Genomic DNA, 13,994 nt, shown 5'->3' on the forward strand with positions numbered 1-13,994 from the left:
TTTAGGACAAGAAAATAATAAAGTCACCAACAGTAATATTTTTAATTTCCAATTTACCATGTAGTGTTTCATTGCCCTCGGCTATTTTGTTATAATGTTTTCTTTTGTTTTAATTTTAGGCCACTGAAAGGTATGATATATTTGATTCAAGACAGTCCATTTCAGTCCAGGAATCTACAGTGGTGACAAGGACATGGGACTCCTCCTGCCAGATTCCAAATTGGTCAAGACAATTGACATCCTGGCTGACAACTGTGAGAAAGAACCTTGGATTATTTTATTTTATTTTTGTGGGACACCACAATCCCAAATCCATAGAACACATCAGGTAACCTGTCTTGTCACTTGAGAAAAACATCTCACTTTTTCTTTCAAAATCTTATATACAAAAAGCAAGGAGCCAGAGTACTTTAAGTACCCCCTCCCGCCTTAGTAACCTTACTGTTTTGAGAATGAACCACTTAACTTTGGTGTGGATATAATTAAGGAAGACTTTTTTTTTTTTTTAAGGTTTTCAGATGTATTTATGGATTCCTGAAATCTGTTTAGATACTTAGTTGCAAAACATTGTTTCAGGAAAAGAACTCTTGAATTTTCTATATAGGAAGGACAAGTTCTACTGGTTTTTTCACCCCCCTCTAGATTTTATTAAGAAATTTTCAGAAATACGGAGAAGTTGAAAGAATTTTACAGTGAACAGCCATTTAACCACCCCTGCATTCTATCATTAACATTTTATCATACTTGCTTTAACCTGCATCTGTCCATCTGTATCCGTCCCTCTACCTCTCCATCAGTTCATCTACACTTTTTTGATGCATTTTGAAATAAGTTGTCTTTGTCCTCACCACACACACAAAAATTAAATTACGTGGTGTGATGGATTGTGTTAATCATTTCACAGTGTATAAGTGTATCAAATCATCACGTTGTACTCCTTAGGCTTACACATTGTTATATATGAATTATATCTCAATAAGGCTAGAAAAAACCAAGTGGGGTTTACATCAAGTTCTGCTGTTCAGGTTCACATTTCTCACATGTCCTAAAATGACAGCTTTATCTGATACATTCCTATTTGATATTCAGTGTAAAGTCCCCATTGTTGTCTTAAACTCACTAAAGATATGAAATATATTGGCATCTTATATATTTGATCTGTAGAACCCATATGTGTTGTTTGGCCCTGAATCACATGAGTCAGGAGAGTTTTCAATGCTTGATTCATAACGCTGAACAGTTATTAGTGAAGATTCACAACTGTGTTTTGTATAGGATGTTACTGTCTATTTTTTAAGTTATTTCCTTTTGGAATTACAGGTTAATGTAACAAATTAGAAATTTCAGAAATTTAGATGAAAGCTATGACAGGAAAACTTTTTTTCACAGGGTAATACTCATAATATCCCTTCAGAGAAAAAGATTTCTGATGTCATCTAAATATGCATTTATAATTCTCCAACCATTACCTTACATCTCAATAGGGCTTATTCCTTAATGTTTCTTGGGAATTTTCACAAGTGGTGTGTGCATCAAAATCACCTCATACCCTTATTATAGCCCTTATCTCATTGTTATATGATTTTTTAAATTTGAATATGTCTGCCACTAAACTGTATTTTACAGTTCCTTAGAAGCAGGAATTTTGCTTCTATCCGTGTATATTTGACATTATTCTTGGAACATAGAAGGCACTTAGTCAATGTTGTGCACTAACTCAATGTAAGAAATGTTTCAAACTGAATTAAAATTTTTTTCTTGCTTGCTAAGGCTTCAAGTTCCCTGTAGAATTCTAAAATAACCTTTGCTAATGAGGATGTCTGATACTGTTACTGTAAAAAATGAAACTGAAACAATGAAGGATTTGGAGGCAGAAGTGAAAGATACAACCGGAGTTGAAAATCTTATCAAATCCGAAAACTATGGGAAGATTTTGGCAGAGAAGAATGAACGTTGCATTGACAACAATATTGATTTGCAGGTAAACAGGATTTTTTCCTCTAGCTACAAATATTAAATATTCTATATATAATTATACTTTTCATACAAAACTCACTTTCAGAATTGTAAAAGGGTAAGTTGACCTTTTGTGACATGCCTACCAGCTGTTTTTGGAGTCATCTGGATTAGCTTGTTGAGTCTAGCTCTTTGATTTGCTTGTATCGTGTAATATATTTCTTTTTATTTGTATGTGGCCAATATGTTTTTTTAGTGGCTTTATACTTTTTCATTCCATTCTGCACCTATCCGTGTTGTGAGAGTCGAAAATAACCTAGGATTAGAGGAGATTAGAATTAAGAGAGATTGAAACTGCAGGAGTTCTATTGGCAAAAACAACCCTAGAGGAAGCAATTGATCAACTATGACTGAGAAAAGAGGTTGGTGGGGAAAAAAAGGTCACTTGAGGCTTTTGATGCTACACATGTATGATGACTTAGAACTAACCACTCAGAAGGCTTTTAATTCTAGGCATGGATAGAAATTGATGAGTTGGTCCACAGATTCAAGATAGATAAAAATTGTTTCAAGTAGTACAGTGTTCACTTCTCAGTGTTCCTGTTATCTATTGCTATACAACAGATGATCATAAAACAAAGAGCTCACAATTTTAAAACAACATTTTGTTTTTTAATATCTCATGATTTATGAGTCAGGGTTTGGAACAAGGGCTTGGCTGAGTGAATCTTCTCTCATACAAGGCATCAAAAGAGATCCCTCGCTGATATTTAAATGGCAGGTGGGCTGACCTGGAAGGTCCACAACTGTTTCACTCACATATCTGGCCCCTTGGTGGGAATGGCTGGAATGTAGGTTCAGCTGGAACTGGGAGCACCTACCTGTGGTCCCTCCAGCACAGTAGGCCCAGGTAGTCAGACTCATTGTGGGCAACTCAAGAGTTCCAGAAAGAATGTTCTAATAGCCAAGCAAAGCTGCAAGCTTTCTTTTGACCTAGGCTCAGAAGTCTCAGAATGTCACTTCCACTGTTGTCTTTTGATGACACATGTCAATAAAGCCTGTCCGGATTCAAGGGAGAAGGCATAAGACCATGCCTCTCAGTAGGAAAGACCTTTAATCTACCATAAAATGTTGTCTTAAAATGCTATCTCTCACATTTCTGTTTTATTTTTTTAAATAAATTTATTTATTTTTGGCTGCATTGGGTCCTCGTTGCTGTGCGCGGGCTTTTCTCTAGTTGCGGTGAACGGGGACCACTCCTCTCTTTGGTGTGCAGGCTTCTCATTGTGGTGACTTCTCCTGCTGCGAAGCACGGGCTCCAGGCGTGCAGGCTTCAGTAGTTGTGGCTCGTAGGTTCTAGAGTGCAGGTTCAGTAGTTGTGGCGCACGGGCTTAGTTGCTCTGCGGCATGTGGGATCCTCCCGGCCCAGGGCTCGAACCTGTGTGCCCCGCACTGGCAGGCGGACTCTCAACCACTGTGCCACCAGGGAAGCCAAACATTTCTGTTTTAGTTTAACCCTCTGAATAAAGAATTCTATTTTTGGAGAAAATATTCTGTCATTCTTTCTACATCCTAAAGACCTTGAGGGCTACATGCCAAAACTTATACCTTATTTTTGTAGAATAATTTAAGAAGGTTCTTTTAAAGGTTATTTCATTTCTTCATTCAGTCAAAAACTTTATTCTTCATTATATGCCTGAAATGTGTTAGAAAATGATAGCAACTCATACAACAGTAAAAAAGCATTTAGGCCCTACTGATTCAATATAGTAAGGTGGTAATTATCTAAGTAATTTGGAGGAATAACATAATTTTTCTAGTCATTTTTAGTAATAGCACTTGCAAAAAATTGTCATGCCTGCAGTCAGTACACTCAGTGATGGCAGAACGCCAGTATCCTGATTGGATCAGAGAAAATGCTTAAATTCTACTGCATTTGTGATTGAAATAGTAAACGATTTCCTTCTAGTTTCTTTTCTACACCTAATGTTCACTCTTCCAGGTCACGTTTATCAACAAACGATTAATTTGGATTATAGCATACGTTGAACTTACTGCAGGTTTGTTCCCAGACCACTGCAGTAAAGCAAATATCGCAATAAAGCAAGTCACACAAATTTTTTGGTTTCCCAGCATATATAAAAGTTATGTTTATGCTCTACTGTAGTCTGTTAAGGATGCAATAGTATTATGTATTAATTCTTAGTGAACTTTTAATTAAGGTTCAGACCTTAATTAAAAATACTTTATTGCTAAAAAAATGCTAACCATCATCTGAGCCTTTAGGAAAGCATAATCTTCTTGCTGGTGGAGCATCTTGCCTTGATATTGATGGCTGCTGACTAATCAGGGTGGTGGTTGCTAAAGGTTGGGGTCACTGTGGCCATTTCTTAAAATAAGACAATGAAATTTGCTGCATCAATTTACACTCCTTTCACGAACCATTTCTCTGTAGCATGCAATGATGTTTGGTAACATTTTACCGACAGTAGAACTTCTTTCAAAATTGGAATCAAATCCTCTCAGACCCAGCTGCTGCTTCATCATCCAAGTTTATACAATATTCTGAATCCTTTGTTGTCATTTCAATAATTTTCACAGCATCTTCACCAGGAGTAGATGCCATCTCAAGAAACCACTCTCCTTGCTCATCCACAGGAAGTAACTCCTCGTCTGTTAAAAGTTTTATCATAAGATTGCAGCAGTTCAGTCACATCTTCAGGCTCCACTTCTAATTCTAGTTCCTTTGCTATTTCCACTGCATCTGCAGTTACTTCCTCCACTGAAGTCTTGAACCCCTCAAAGTCATCCAGGAGGGTTAGAATCAAATTCTTCCAAACTGCTATTACTGTTAATATTTTGACCTCTTCTCATGAATCACAGGTGTTCTGAATGGCACCTAGAATGGTGAATCTTTCCAGAGGGTTTCAATTTACTTTGCGCAGATCCATCAGAAGAATCACTGTCTGTGGCAGCTATAGCCTTACAAAATGTATTTCTTAAGTAATAAGACTTGAAAGTTGAAATTACTCATTGATCCATGGGCTGCAGAATGGATGTTGTGTTAGCAGGCATGAAAACAACATGTTGTACTTGTACATCTCCATCAGAGCTCTTGGGTGACCAGGTGCATTGTCAGTGAGTGGTAGTATGAGTATTTTGAAAGGAATCTTTTTTTCTGTGCAGTAGGTCTCAACAGTGGGCTTAAAATATTCAGTTAACCATGTTGTAAATAGACGTGCTATCATCTAGGCTTTGTTGTTCCACTGATAGAGCACAGGCAGAGTAGGTTTAGTATAATTCTGAAGGGCCCTAGGATTTTCAGGATGGTAAATGAGCACTGGCTTCAACTTAAAGTCACCAGCTGCATTAGCCCCTAACAAGAGAATCAGCCTGTCCTTTGAAACTTTGAAGCCAGGCATTGATTTCTCCTCTCTAGCTATGTAAGTCCTAGATGGTCTGTTTTTTCAGTAGAAGACTATTAGATCTTCTGGATAACTTGCTGCAGCTTCTACATCACACTTGCTGTTTCACCTTGCACTTTTATGTTACGGAGATGGCTTCTTTTCTTCAATCTCACGAACCAACCTCTGCTGGCTTTAATCTTCCACAGCTTCCTCACCTCTCTCAACCTTCACAGAATTGCCGAGAGTCAGAGCTTTGCTCTGAATTAGGCTTTGGCTTAAGGGAATGTTGTGGCTGCTTGGATTTTCTCTCCAGACCACTACAACTCTCCGTATCAGCAGTAAGGCAGTTTCACTTTCCTGTCGTTGGTGTGTTCACTGGAGTAGCACTTTCCCCCAAGAACTTTTCTCTTGTGCTCACAACTTGGCTGATTGCTTGGCACAGCAGCCCTAGCTTTGTCTGTCTCAGCTTTCAATATGCCTTCCTCACTAAACTTAATTATTTCTAGCTTTTGAATTAAACTGAGAGACATGAGACTCTGCCTTTCACTTGAACACTTAAATGCCATATAGGATTATTAACTGGCCTGATTTCAATGTTATTGTATCTCAGGGAACAGGGAGGCCTGAGGAGAGGGAGAGAGACGGGAATGGCTGGTCGGTTGGCGGAGCAGTGAGGACACACACACATTTATTGGTTAAGCTTGCCGTCTTACATGGATGTGGTTTGATGCACCCCAAGACAATTACAGTAGTAACATCAAAGGTCACTGATCACAGGTCGCCATGACAAATAAAATAATAATGACAGAGTTTGAAATATTGTGAGAATTACCAAAACGTGACAAAGTGAGCAAATGCTGTCGGAAAAATGGTGCTGATAGACTTGCAGGGTTGCCACAGACCTTCAGTTTGTAAAAACACAGTATCTGCCAAGTGCAGTAAAATGAGGTATGCCTGTATTGCATTTCCTACCATGTCTGTTGTGTTGCCCTTGGCAATAAGCACAAAAACGTTTTGACGACCATTCTTGAGTCATGGCCCAGTTGTTTATACTACAGGAGAATTTCATGCATTCCCCAAACACTTCCTGAAAACCTATTCCATGGCAAGGACATAGTGTAGCAAGGAAAAATGGACCTGGTCTCTGACATCACGTTCCGTGTAGTATGGTGACTATAACGACTGGGGGAGGAACAAGGAGAACATGAGAATTTGTTTTATGTTAATCCACTGAATGCTATATTCGTTGTTCACTCAATTGTTTATTAAGAATTTACTGTATGTGGGTTTATTTACTCTGCTTGGAGATTTTGAAGTCCAAGATGCCTCTGTGCAAGGTGTCTGGCAAGGGGCTTACAGTTGGAATAATATACAGAGAAGAGATTTAAGTAATGGAAATTAGGAATGAAGTATATAAAACTAGAAAAAAAATTGTCATTCTGTTTTCACATAATGTAAAATAAAGTCAGCTGTTTTAAGAATCAACAGGGAATAGAGTGTCTTGTTTAAAAAATAATCCGGTTAATATAGAGTTACCTCTTAACTTAATAGGGAGTTACCTATTATGAAATGCCTTTTTAAAAAAATACTACTAGGCATTTCATCTTCTTTTGGTACCTCTAAGATACTGCCTGAAGGTTTAATTTTAAATAGCAACTATTATTTTTACTCAAATTTTAGATGTATGTGCCAATTAATGTAGGTTCCCTATTAAGAATTTTGAATTAGTCAGTATATTCTCTGCTTTCCTCTCTATCATTCTGAAAGTCAGCTACCGTGAATATAATTTTTGTTTGTTGTCTTCCTTCAGCATAGTAATATTTAAAGTGACTTAGGGAAATGGAAATGTTTTCCTAAGGAAGCATACATTTCATCCATTTCCAAGTCTTAATTTCCTGACCATCCCCATAATATTTTATTTAGGAAAACTCATTTTTAAATGAAGGGATGTCATAGTATAAAACTGTAAAGAAATCTTATGATTTTCTACTATTTGTTAAGGATAACATTTACATAAAGTGTTCTTTTATCCATTTGTTCACTGCTATGTGATCCAAACCCCATGACCCCCTAGTGCCAGAGATTGCATGGATCTATAAAACAGACAGAGATAAGTACAGCAGGCTATCTCGGGAATGGACTCAGAAGTATGCCATGTGATGCTACCTTAAAGTCAGAATAACCTTCATTACAACTGGAATAAACTTTAAATTACGGTTCCTTTTTTTTTTTTTTTTTTTTTTGTGGTACGCGGGCCTCTCACTGTTGCGGACCCTCCCGTTGCGGAGCACAGGCTCCGGACGCGCAGGCTCAGCGGCCATGGCTCACGGGCCCAGCCACTCCACGGCATGTGGGATCTTCCCAGACCGGGGCACGAACCCGCGTCCCCTGCATCGGCAGGCAGACTCTCAACCACTGCGCCACCAGGGAAGCCCACGGTTCCTTTTTTGATTTTCTTATCTGGCTGCTCCCCTATCAGACCTCATCTTTTTTCATTTTATTTTTTGTTTGCCTCCCTCCATTCATTCACATGCTCATCTGAGAATACTTAATGTTCTTCCAGCTTTGGACAATAACTGCTTTTAGAAACTGTAAAGTAGTTACAAGAGAATAGTTACCCAAGATTCAGAAGTTGTTTTTTTTTTTTTTAATGGAGCATGTGTATTATGTGGCCAGTGTTTTCACTCTGACTTTCTTATGAGACTAAAACCATTCCTCACTGCTCTAATGTGCTGGAGAATCATCTGAGGGGGAGGAAGGTGGCAGCTGAGTTGTCACATCAAAGGAAGCAGCATTATTCTAGCAGCATCCATTCTTGTTTAAACCTTCCACTGTTAGAGATTTGAGGTTACATGATATACTTTATGCTCATAACTGATGTGGCTGGAGAATTGGTATTGAATTGATAGCATCAGCAGAATGGAAAATGTGATGTGTTTTATGCATGTCAATAAAGGAATGACCTGCTCTTGTTCTACAGAGAATGGAAATTGGAAGTCAGACACTCTTTGTATTACAAAATAGGGTCTCACACATTTTGTAATTTTCATTTGCATTGTTAGGAGACTTGGAGCTATTAGTTAATCTATCTTCCAATACACTGTTTCATATAACACTGAGTAAATGATGCAAGTTGTCAATGGATAAGTGATAAACTAATAGCTCTGCTAGTAATTGATTTATTTTTCTTCGATAAAGTTACATAAACCAAAATAATAATAATAACAATAATAATAATAATTTCATCAAGCTGGAGAGAGGCCAGCAGACATTAGGCATCACCTTGAATGGTTCCAAGCAGATATTATCTCATAGAGCTCCTTGACCGTTTCTTCTATAAATAATTTCGCTTCTGTGACTCTCTATTCTTCAGAAATGTTAATTGTGATTTTTATTCAGTTTTATTTGAAACTATAATCTTTTAGAGAAGTTTTAGGATTACTTTCTTAAGAATTTCTTAAGAATGCTTTAGAACTAATTCAAGCAGTATGTGTGCATTAATGTCAAGAAGTTCACTTTCCCACATAATTGCTTTGGAGTTGTTCTGAATTGTTGATATGGTCCCAAATAATTGTACAAAGGGTTTTTGCTTAGTAATTCTTCTGTTGCCACACACACACTATTCCTCTTGCAAATCTTGAGTGATATGTTGGACTTCGTATGATTATTAAATATTTGGAAGGCTGGGGTAGTGAGATGTCAGGTTTCTAAATCCAGAAAAATCTTAATTTTGTTAGACTCCCACTAATCTTTAACATGGGGTAAATGGCGGGGGGGAGTGTTTGCTTTGGTTTCCTTTGTATAACTTAATCATGTGGTCTTTGTGGTTTGATATTTCTCAGAGATAGATTTTTCACATTAAATTTAGGGTAAATTACTTGTGTTTATTTCTGCCATTTATTTGAAATGTAAAATTAGGAATCTTATGCTCTAAGGTTCAAACTCAACTTTCCCATGGTTTTACAATTGTATCTTCGTACTTGACAAGTGCTTTGTCTAGGGATGTTCATCTGTATACGTGTACCTATAAATACAATCCAAAACGTATCTCAGAGCAGTTCAAACGTTGATCCCTCTTCCCACAAACTACTGAACAGTAGGATGGCGAGTCCAAATTGTGTTGGTAACCCTTGTTATGGAGGAAATAATAGAACTGATTTTTGTTAACAAGTAGGCCTCATGTGCCAGAGTGCATGAACAGCTTCTGATATATATGAGTGAATTTTCTACACACAGAATCAGTTGAAGTAGGTGTTTAGTATATTCTCAGCTTCTATAGCAAGCCCTGTGATAATTAAGATGAGACTTTTACATCTTGTATTCCCCAAGTTAGTTCCAATGTATTTCTTTAAAAAGGGGAGGATAGGGCAAGTAAGGGACAGGAAAGCAATGACAGTCTAATAAGGTTACCAGAAAAGCTCAGGGGGGAGACCACGCTTCTCCAACAGTGAGGTTAATGGGCATCAAATTCCTTAATTGAGGAAATGTGTAAAGAAGTTTCTGTTTAAAGGGTTCAGTAAGATTATGTCCATGTAAAGTCATACAAATCTTAACTATTTTTTCCTCAAAGATAAAAGGCTGTATGTAATATACCTGCTACATAGTAAAAGCCCAACAGATGGTAGATGCTGTTAATAATATGATATGTATAATAATCATCATAATCGTTACTAATTATTTATTAGCAATAGCACAACTATATAGTTCCTCAGATTGATCCCTTTATAGCCATGCAACATAAGATTTTTTTTCTTTAGTAATTAAAAAAAAAGTAAAATTTATTTCTTGACATAAGCTCCCCAAATTTTCAATACAGTACTTTTTCTTTGTATTAAGTTCCCTATCTGTATACTGTACTTTTGTCTTTTAGAAGTATTTAATGAGTTCAACTTTTAAAACTTAAAATTGACTTCCTGTAGTACATTTTACTTTTCTAACTATTTCTAGGATTTGGTGCTCTTTCTATTGAACCTGGGTCATATATACACATGATAGCTAGCACATTTGCTTTTCACAGTGCTTTATTATGACATGTATAAAGAAGATGTTCCCCACATCTTGCAGATGTAGAATGCTTTTACATAATATTTTTACTTCCTCCAATAACTTTCACATATATCATCGTTAGGATGGTGGATGGTAAGATCCTTTATCTTCATTTAATATACGGGGTAACTATAAATCAGAGTCCTTGACTTTCTCCAGGCACTTTACCTTAGATGTTTAATCCTGTGCCTTTGGATTTTTTTGTTGTTGTTGGAGTATAGTTGATTTATAATGTTGTGTTTAGTTTCAGGTGTACAGCAAAGTGATTTAGTTATACATATACGGATATCTATTCTTTTTCATATTCTTTTCCCATATAGGCTATTGCCGAGTATTGAGTATAGTTCCGTGTGCTGTGCAGTAGATCCTTGTTGTTTATCTCTTTTATATATAGTAGTGTGTATATGTTAATCCCAACCTCCTAATTTATCCCTCCCCCCCACTTTTCCCTTTTGGTAACCATAAGTTTGTTTTCTAAGTCTGTGAGTCTGTTTCTAAATAAGTTCATTTGTATCAGTTTTAGATTCCACAGCCTTTGGGTTTTTAATCCGGTGCCTTTTTGCCCAGAGCATTAAATGGTATAAACAAATTAGTTATTGGGGGTGATTTGTCAGTTTATTGATGTTTTTTAAAAGTCCACTCTGTCAACTCAGAAAACTTTGTTGTTTTCTGTTATTCCGGTGGAAAATATCAGCCTAGCCTCTTTTGTTCTTACTATTCTTGACCTTTAGCTGACATTTACACTTCAATTCATTATCTTCTCTCAATAATTACCATTAGGGACTTCCCTGGCGGTCCAGCAGCCATTAACACTTCGCCTTCCAATGCAAGGGGTGGGGGTTCGATCCCTGGTTGAGGAGCTAAGATCCCACATGCCTCGCGGCCAAAAAAACCAAAACATAAAACAGAAGCAATATTATAACAAATTCAATAAAGACTTTAAAAATGGTCCACATGAAAAAAAATTATTTAAAAACTATAATTACCATTATCTTGAAAAGTAGTGAGAATTAGTAAGGTCTTCAAAGTATATTAAGAGCTTTGGGCTTCCCTGGTGGCGCAGTGGTTGAGAGTCCACCCACCGATACAGGGAACACGGGTTCGTACCCTGGTCTGGGAAGATCCCACGTGCCGGGGAGCGGCTGGGCCCGTGAGCCATGGCCGCTGAGCCTGCGCGTCCAGAGCCTGTACTCCGCAACGGGAGAGGCCACAGCAGTGAGAGGCCCACGTACCGCAAAAAAAAAAAGCCTTAGTTGAAAGGTGTCAACTATTATCATTAAGTTTGTTCATAATAACTACAAATAAAAAATCCTCTTTTTGAAATAAGTTAGATTTACTCTTAATTGAGTGATATTAATTGGTAGTTCGTTTTATGAAAACACACAGTACAACCCATAAAGATTATTCTGTTCTTTCTTAGCAATATGTAAATCTCATAGTTCATGATTTCAGTGCTTTTGTTTTTCTTCCCTTTATTTTCTTTCATAATAAACTTTAAACAGATCTAAACTCGTCCTAGCAGTACAAAGATAGCAAGGAAGATTACTGAAAATATTAGACCAAAAGAGACATTATGGGGAATTCCCTAGCAGTCCAATGGATAGGACTTCACGCTTCCACTGCAGGTGGCATGAGTTTGATCCCTGGTTGGGGAACTAAGATCCCACATGCTGCATGTTGCAGCCAAAAAACAAAAAAAGAGAGAGAGAGAGAGCCATTATGATAAGCAAAGAAACGTTAGAAAACAAAACCTATAGATTATTCCTTAATATTAAGTTGACTACATGGATTTAGATTTTTGCTTCTTTTGTTATTAATTGTAAAGGTCTCTGGTTTGGGATAGCAATTAAGACATGGGTAATGTTTTGAGGATCCTTCCAGATCCATATGCTGAAATAAATTTTAAATTTGTTTAAAGTTTTTTTATTGTAAACAAAAGACCAAAGTACTGAAATCATCAGTTATGTTTGTTTTTCTTTGCCCTCGAAGTTGATCTACAGGGCTGTATGTTAAAAAGCAGTCTGTGTTTATTGTAATGTTACACCTTAACCATTTATTATTGAACCTCAGTTTTTCTCTCAGCAAGGAGCTAGTAGCTCTGACAGTGTATTCATACCAGTTTCAAACTGAAATTATATTAGGGATGTTTCATATTCTGAACCCATTTATTGGCCTAATTCCTGTCCTATACTGTAGTATCAAACAATGTAAACTATAAATTGGCGTCTTTAGCCCTAAGCCTTATAAATTCTAATTTAATTAGGATCTTTCTGAAGTAGTAAAAGTCTGCTAAAGGAGCTGCTAAATTTTTACTGTGATGATGAATGAAATTCTGTTAAAAGTGAAAAGAAAACTATAGAGATAAATTAATGAAACCAAAAGTTGGTTCTTCAGAAAGGTCAACAAAATTGACAAGCCTTTAGCTAGATGAACCCAGAAAAAAAGAGAGAACCAGAGAAAAAAAAAAAGAACCCAGAAAAAAACCCTCAAATTACTAAAATAAAAAATGAAAGTATGGGGCTTCCCTGGTGGCGCAGTGGTTGAGAGTCCACCTGCCGATGCAGGGTACACGGGTTCGTGCCCCGGTCCGGGAAGATCCCACATGCTGCAGTGCGGCTGGGCCCGTGGGCCATGGCCGCTGAGCCTGCGCATCCGGAGCCTGTGCTCCGCAACGGGAGAGGCCACAGCAGTGAGAGGCCCGTGTACCGCAAAAACAAAAATAAAAATGAAAGTATGGATATTACTATTATTCTATAAAATAAAAAGGATTAAAAGACGGTACTCTGAACAATTGCACACCAACATATTGGATAATCTAATGAAATAGCCAAATTCCTAGAAACACAAAACCTACCAAGACTAAATCACAAAGAACAGAAAATCTGAAATGACATATAACTAATAAGGAGATTGAATCAAAAAATCAAAATCTCCTGACAGAGAAGAGCCCTAGATCTGAGGAATTCTACCAGGTATTTGAAGAAGAACTAACACCAATAGTTCCCAAACTTTTACCAAAAAATTAAAGAGCAGGGAATACTTTGTAACTTATTTTTCTATGTGTCCAGCATTACCCTGATACCAAAGCCAGACAAAGACACTGCAAGACAAAACTACAGACCACTATCACTTATAAACATTGATGCAAAAATCTTCAACAAAATACTAGCCAACTGAATTCAGCAGCATATTAAAAGAATTACACACCATGACCAAGTGGGTTCCAAGGATGGTTCAGCAAATGAAAATCAACCAATGCAGTATACCATATTAACTGAATGAAGGCGGGGGGCGGGGGGGGAGGTAACCTGATCATCATAATTGAACACAACAACCTATTAAGATTTTTTGTTTTTACATTCATAAAACTAGAAATAGAAGGAAACTACATCAACACAATAAAATCCATATATGAAGAACCCACATTGAGCTTCATGCTCAATGGTGAAACACTGAAAGCTTTTCCTCTAAGATTAAGAACAAGGTAAGGATGCCCACTTTTACCACTTCTATTTAACATGGTACTGGAAATTCTAACGAGCAATTATACAAGAAAAAAAAATAAAAGCCATCCAAATTGGAAAG

At 37.1% G+C, this 13,994-nt stretch overlaps 1 protein-coding gene across 11 annotated transcripts in view; it reads left to right on the top strand.

The window, feature by feature from the left end:
- The first annotated feature begins 238 nt into the window (after positions 1-238).
- The window catches only part of R3HDM1 (R3H domain containing 1), a 108,244-nt gene continuing 94,488 nt past the window's right edge, over positions 239-13,994 (top strand). For all 11 annotated transcript variants that reach the window (XM_082629846.1, XM_082629849.1, XM_082629851.1 and 8 more), the window contains exons 1-2: positions 239-328; positions 1,771-1,981. In XM_082629846.1, the coding sequence (XP_082485972.1) occupies positions 1,811-1,981 (171 nt within the window). In that variant the 5' untranslated portion in view covers positions 239-328; positions 1,771-1,810. The remainder of the gene's footprint in view (positions 329-1,770; positions 1,982-13,994) is intronic.

The sequence above is a fragment of the Mesoplodon mirus genome (assembly GCF_964341445.2).
Source record: "Mesoplodon mirus genome assembly, chromosome: 8".
In the NCBI taxonomy this organism is placed as follows: domain Eukaryota; kingdom Metazoa; phylum Chordata; class Mammalia; order Artiodactyla; family Ziphiidae; genus Mesoplodon; species Mesoplodon mirus.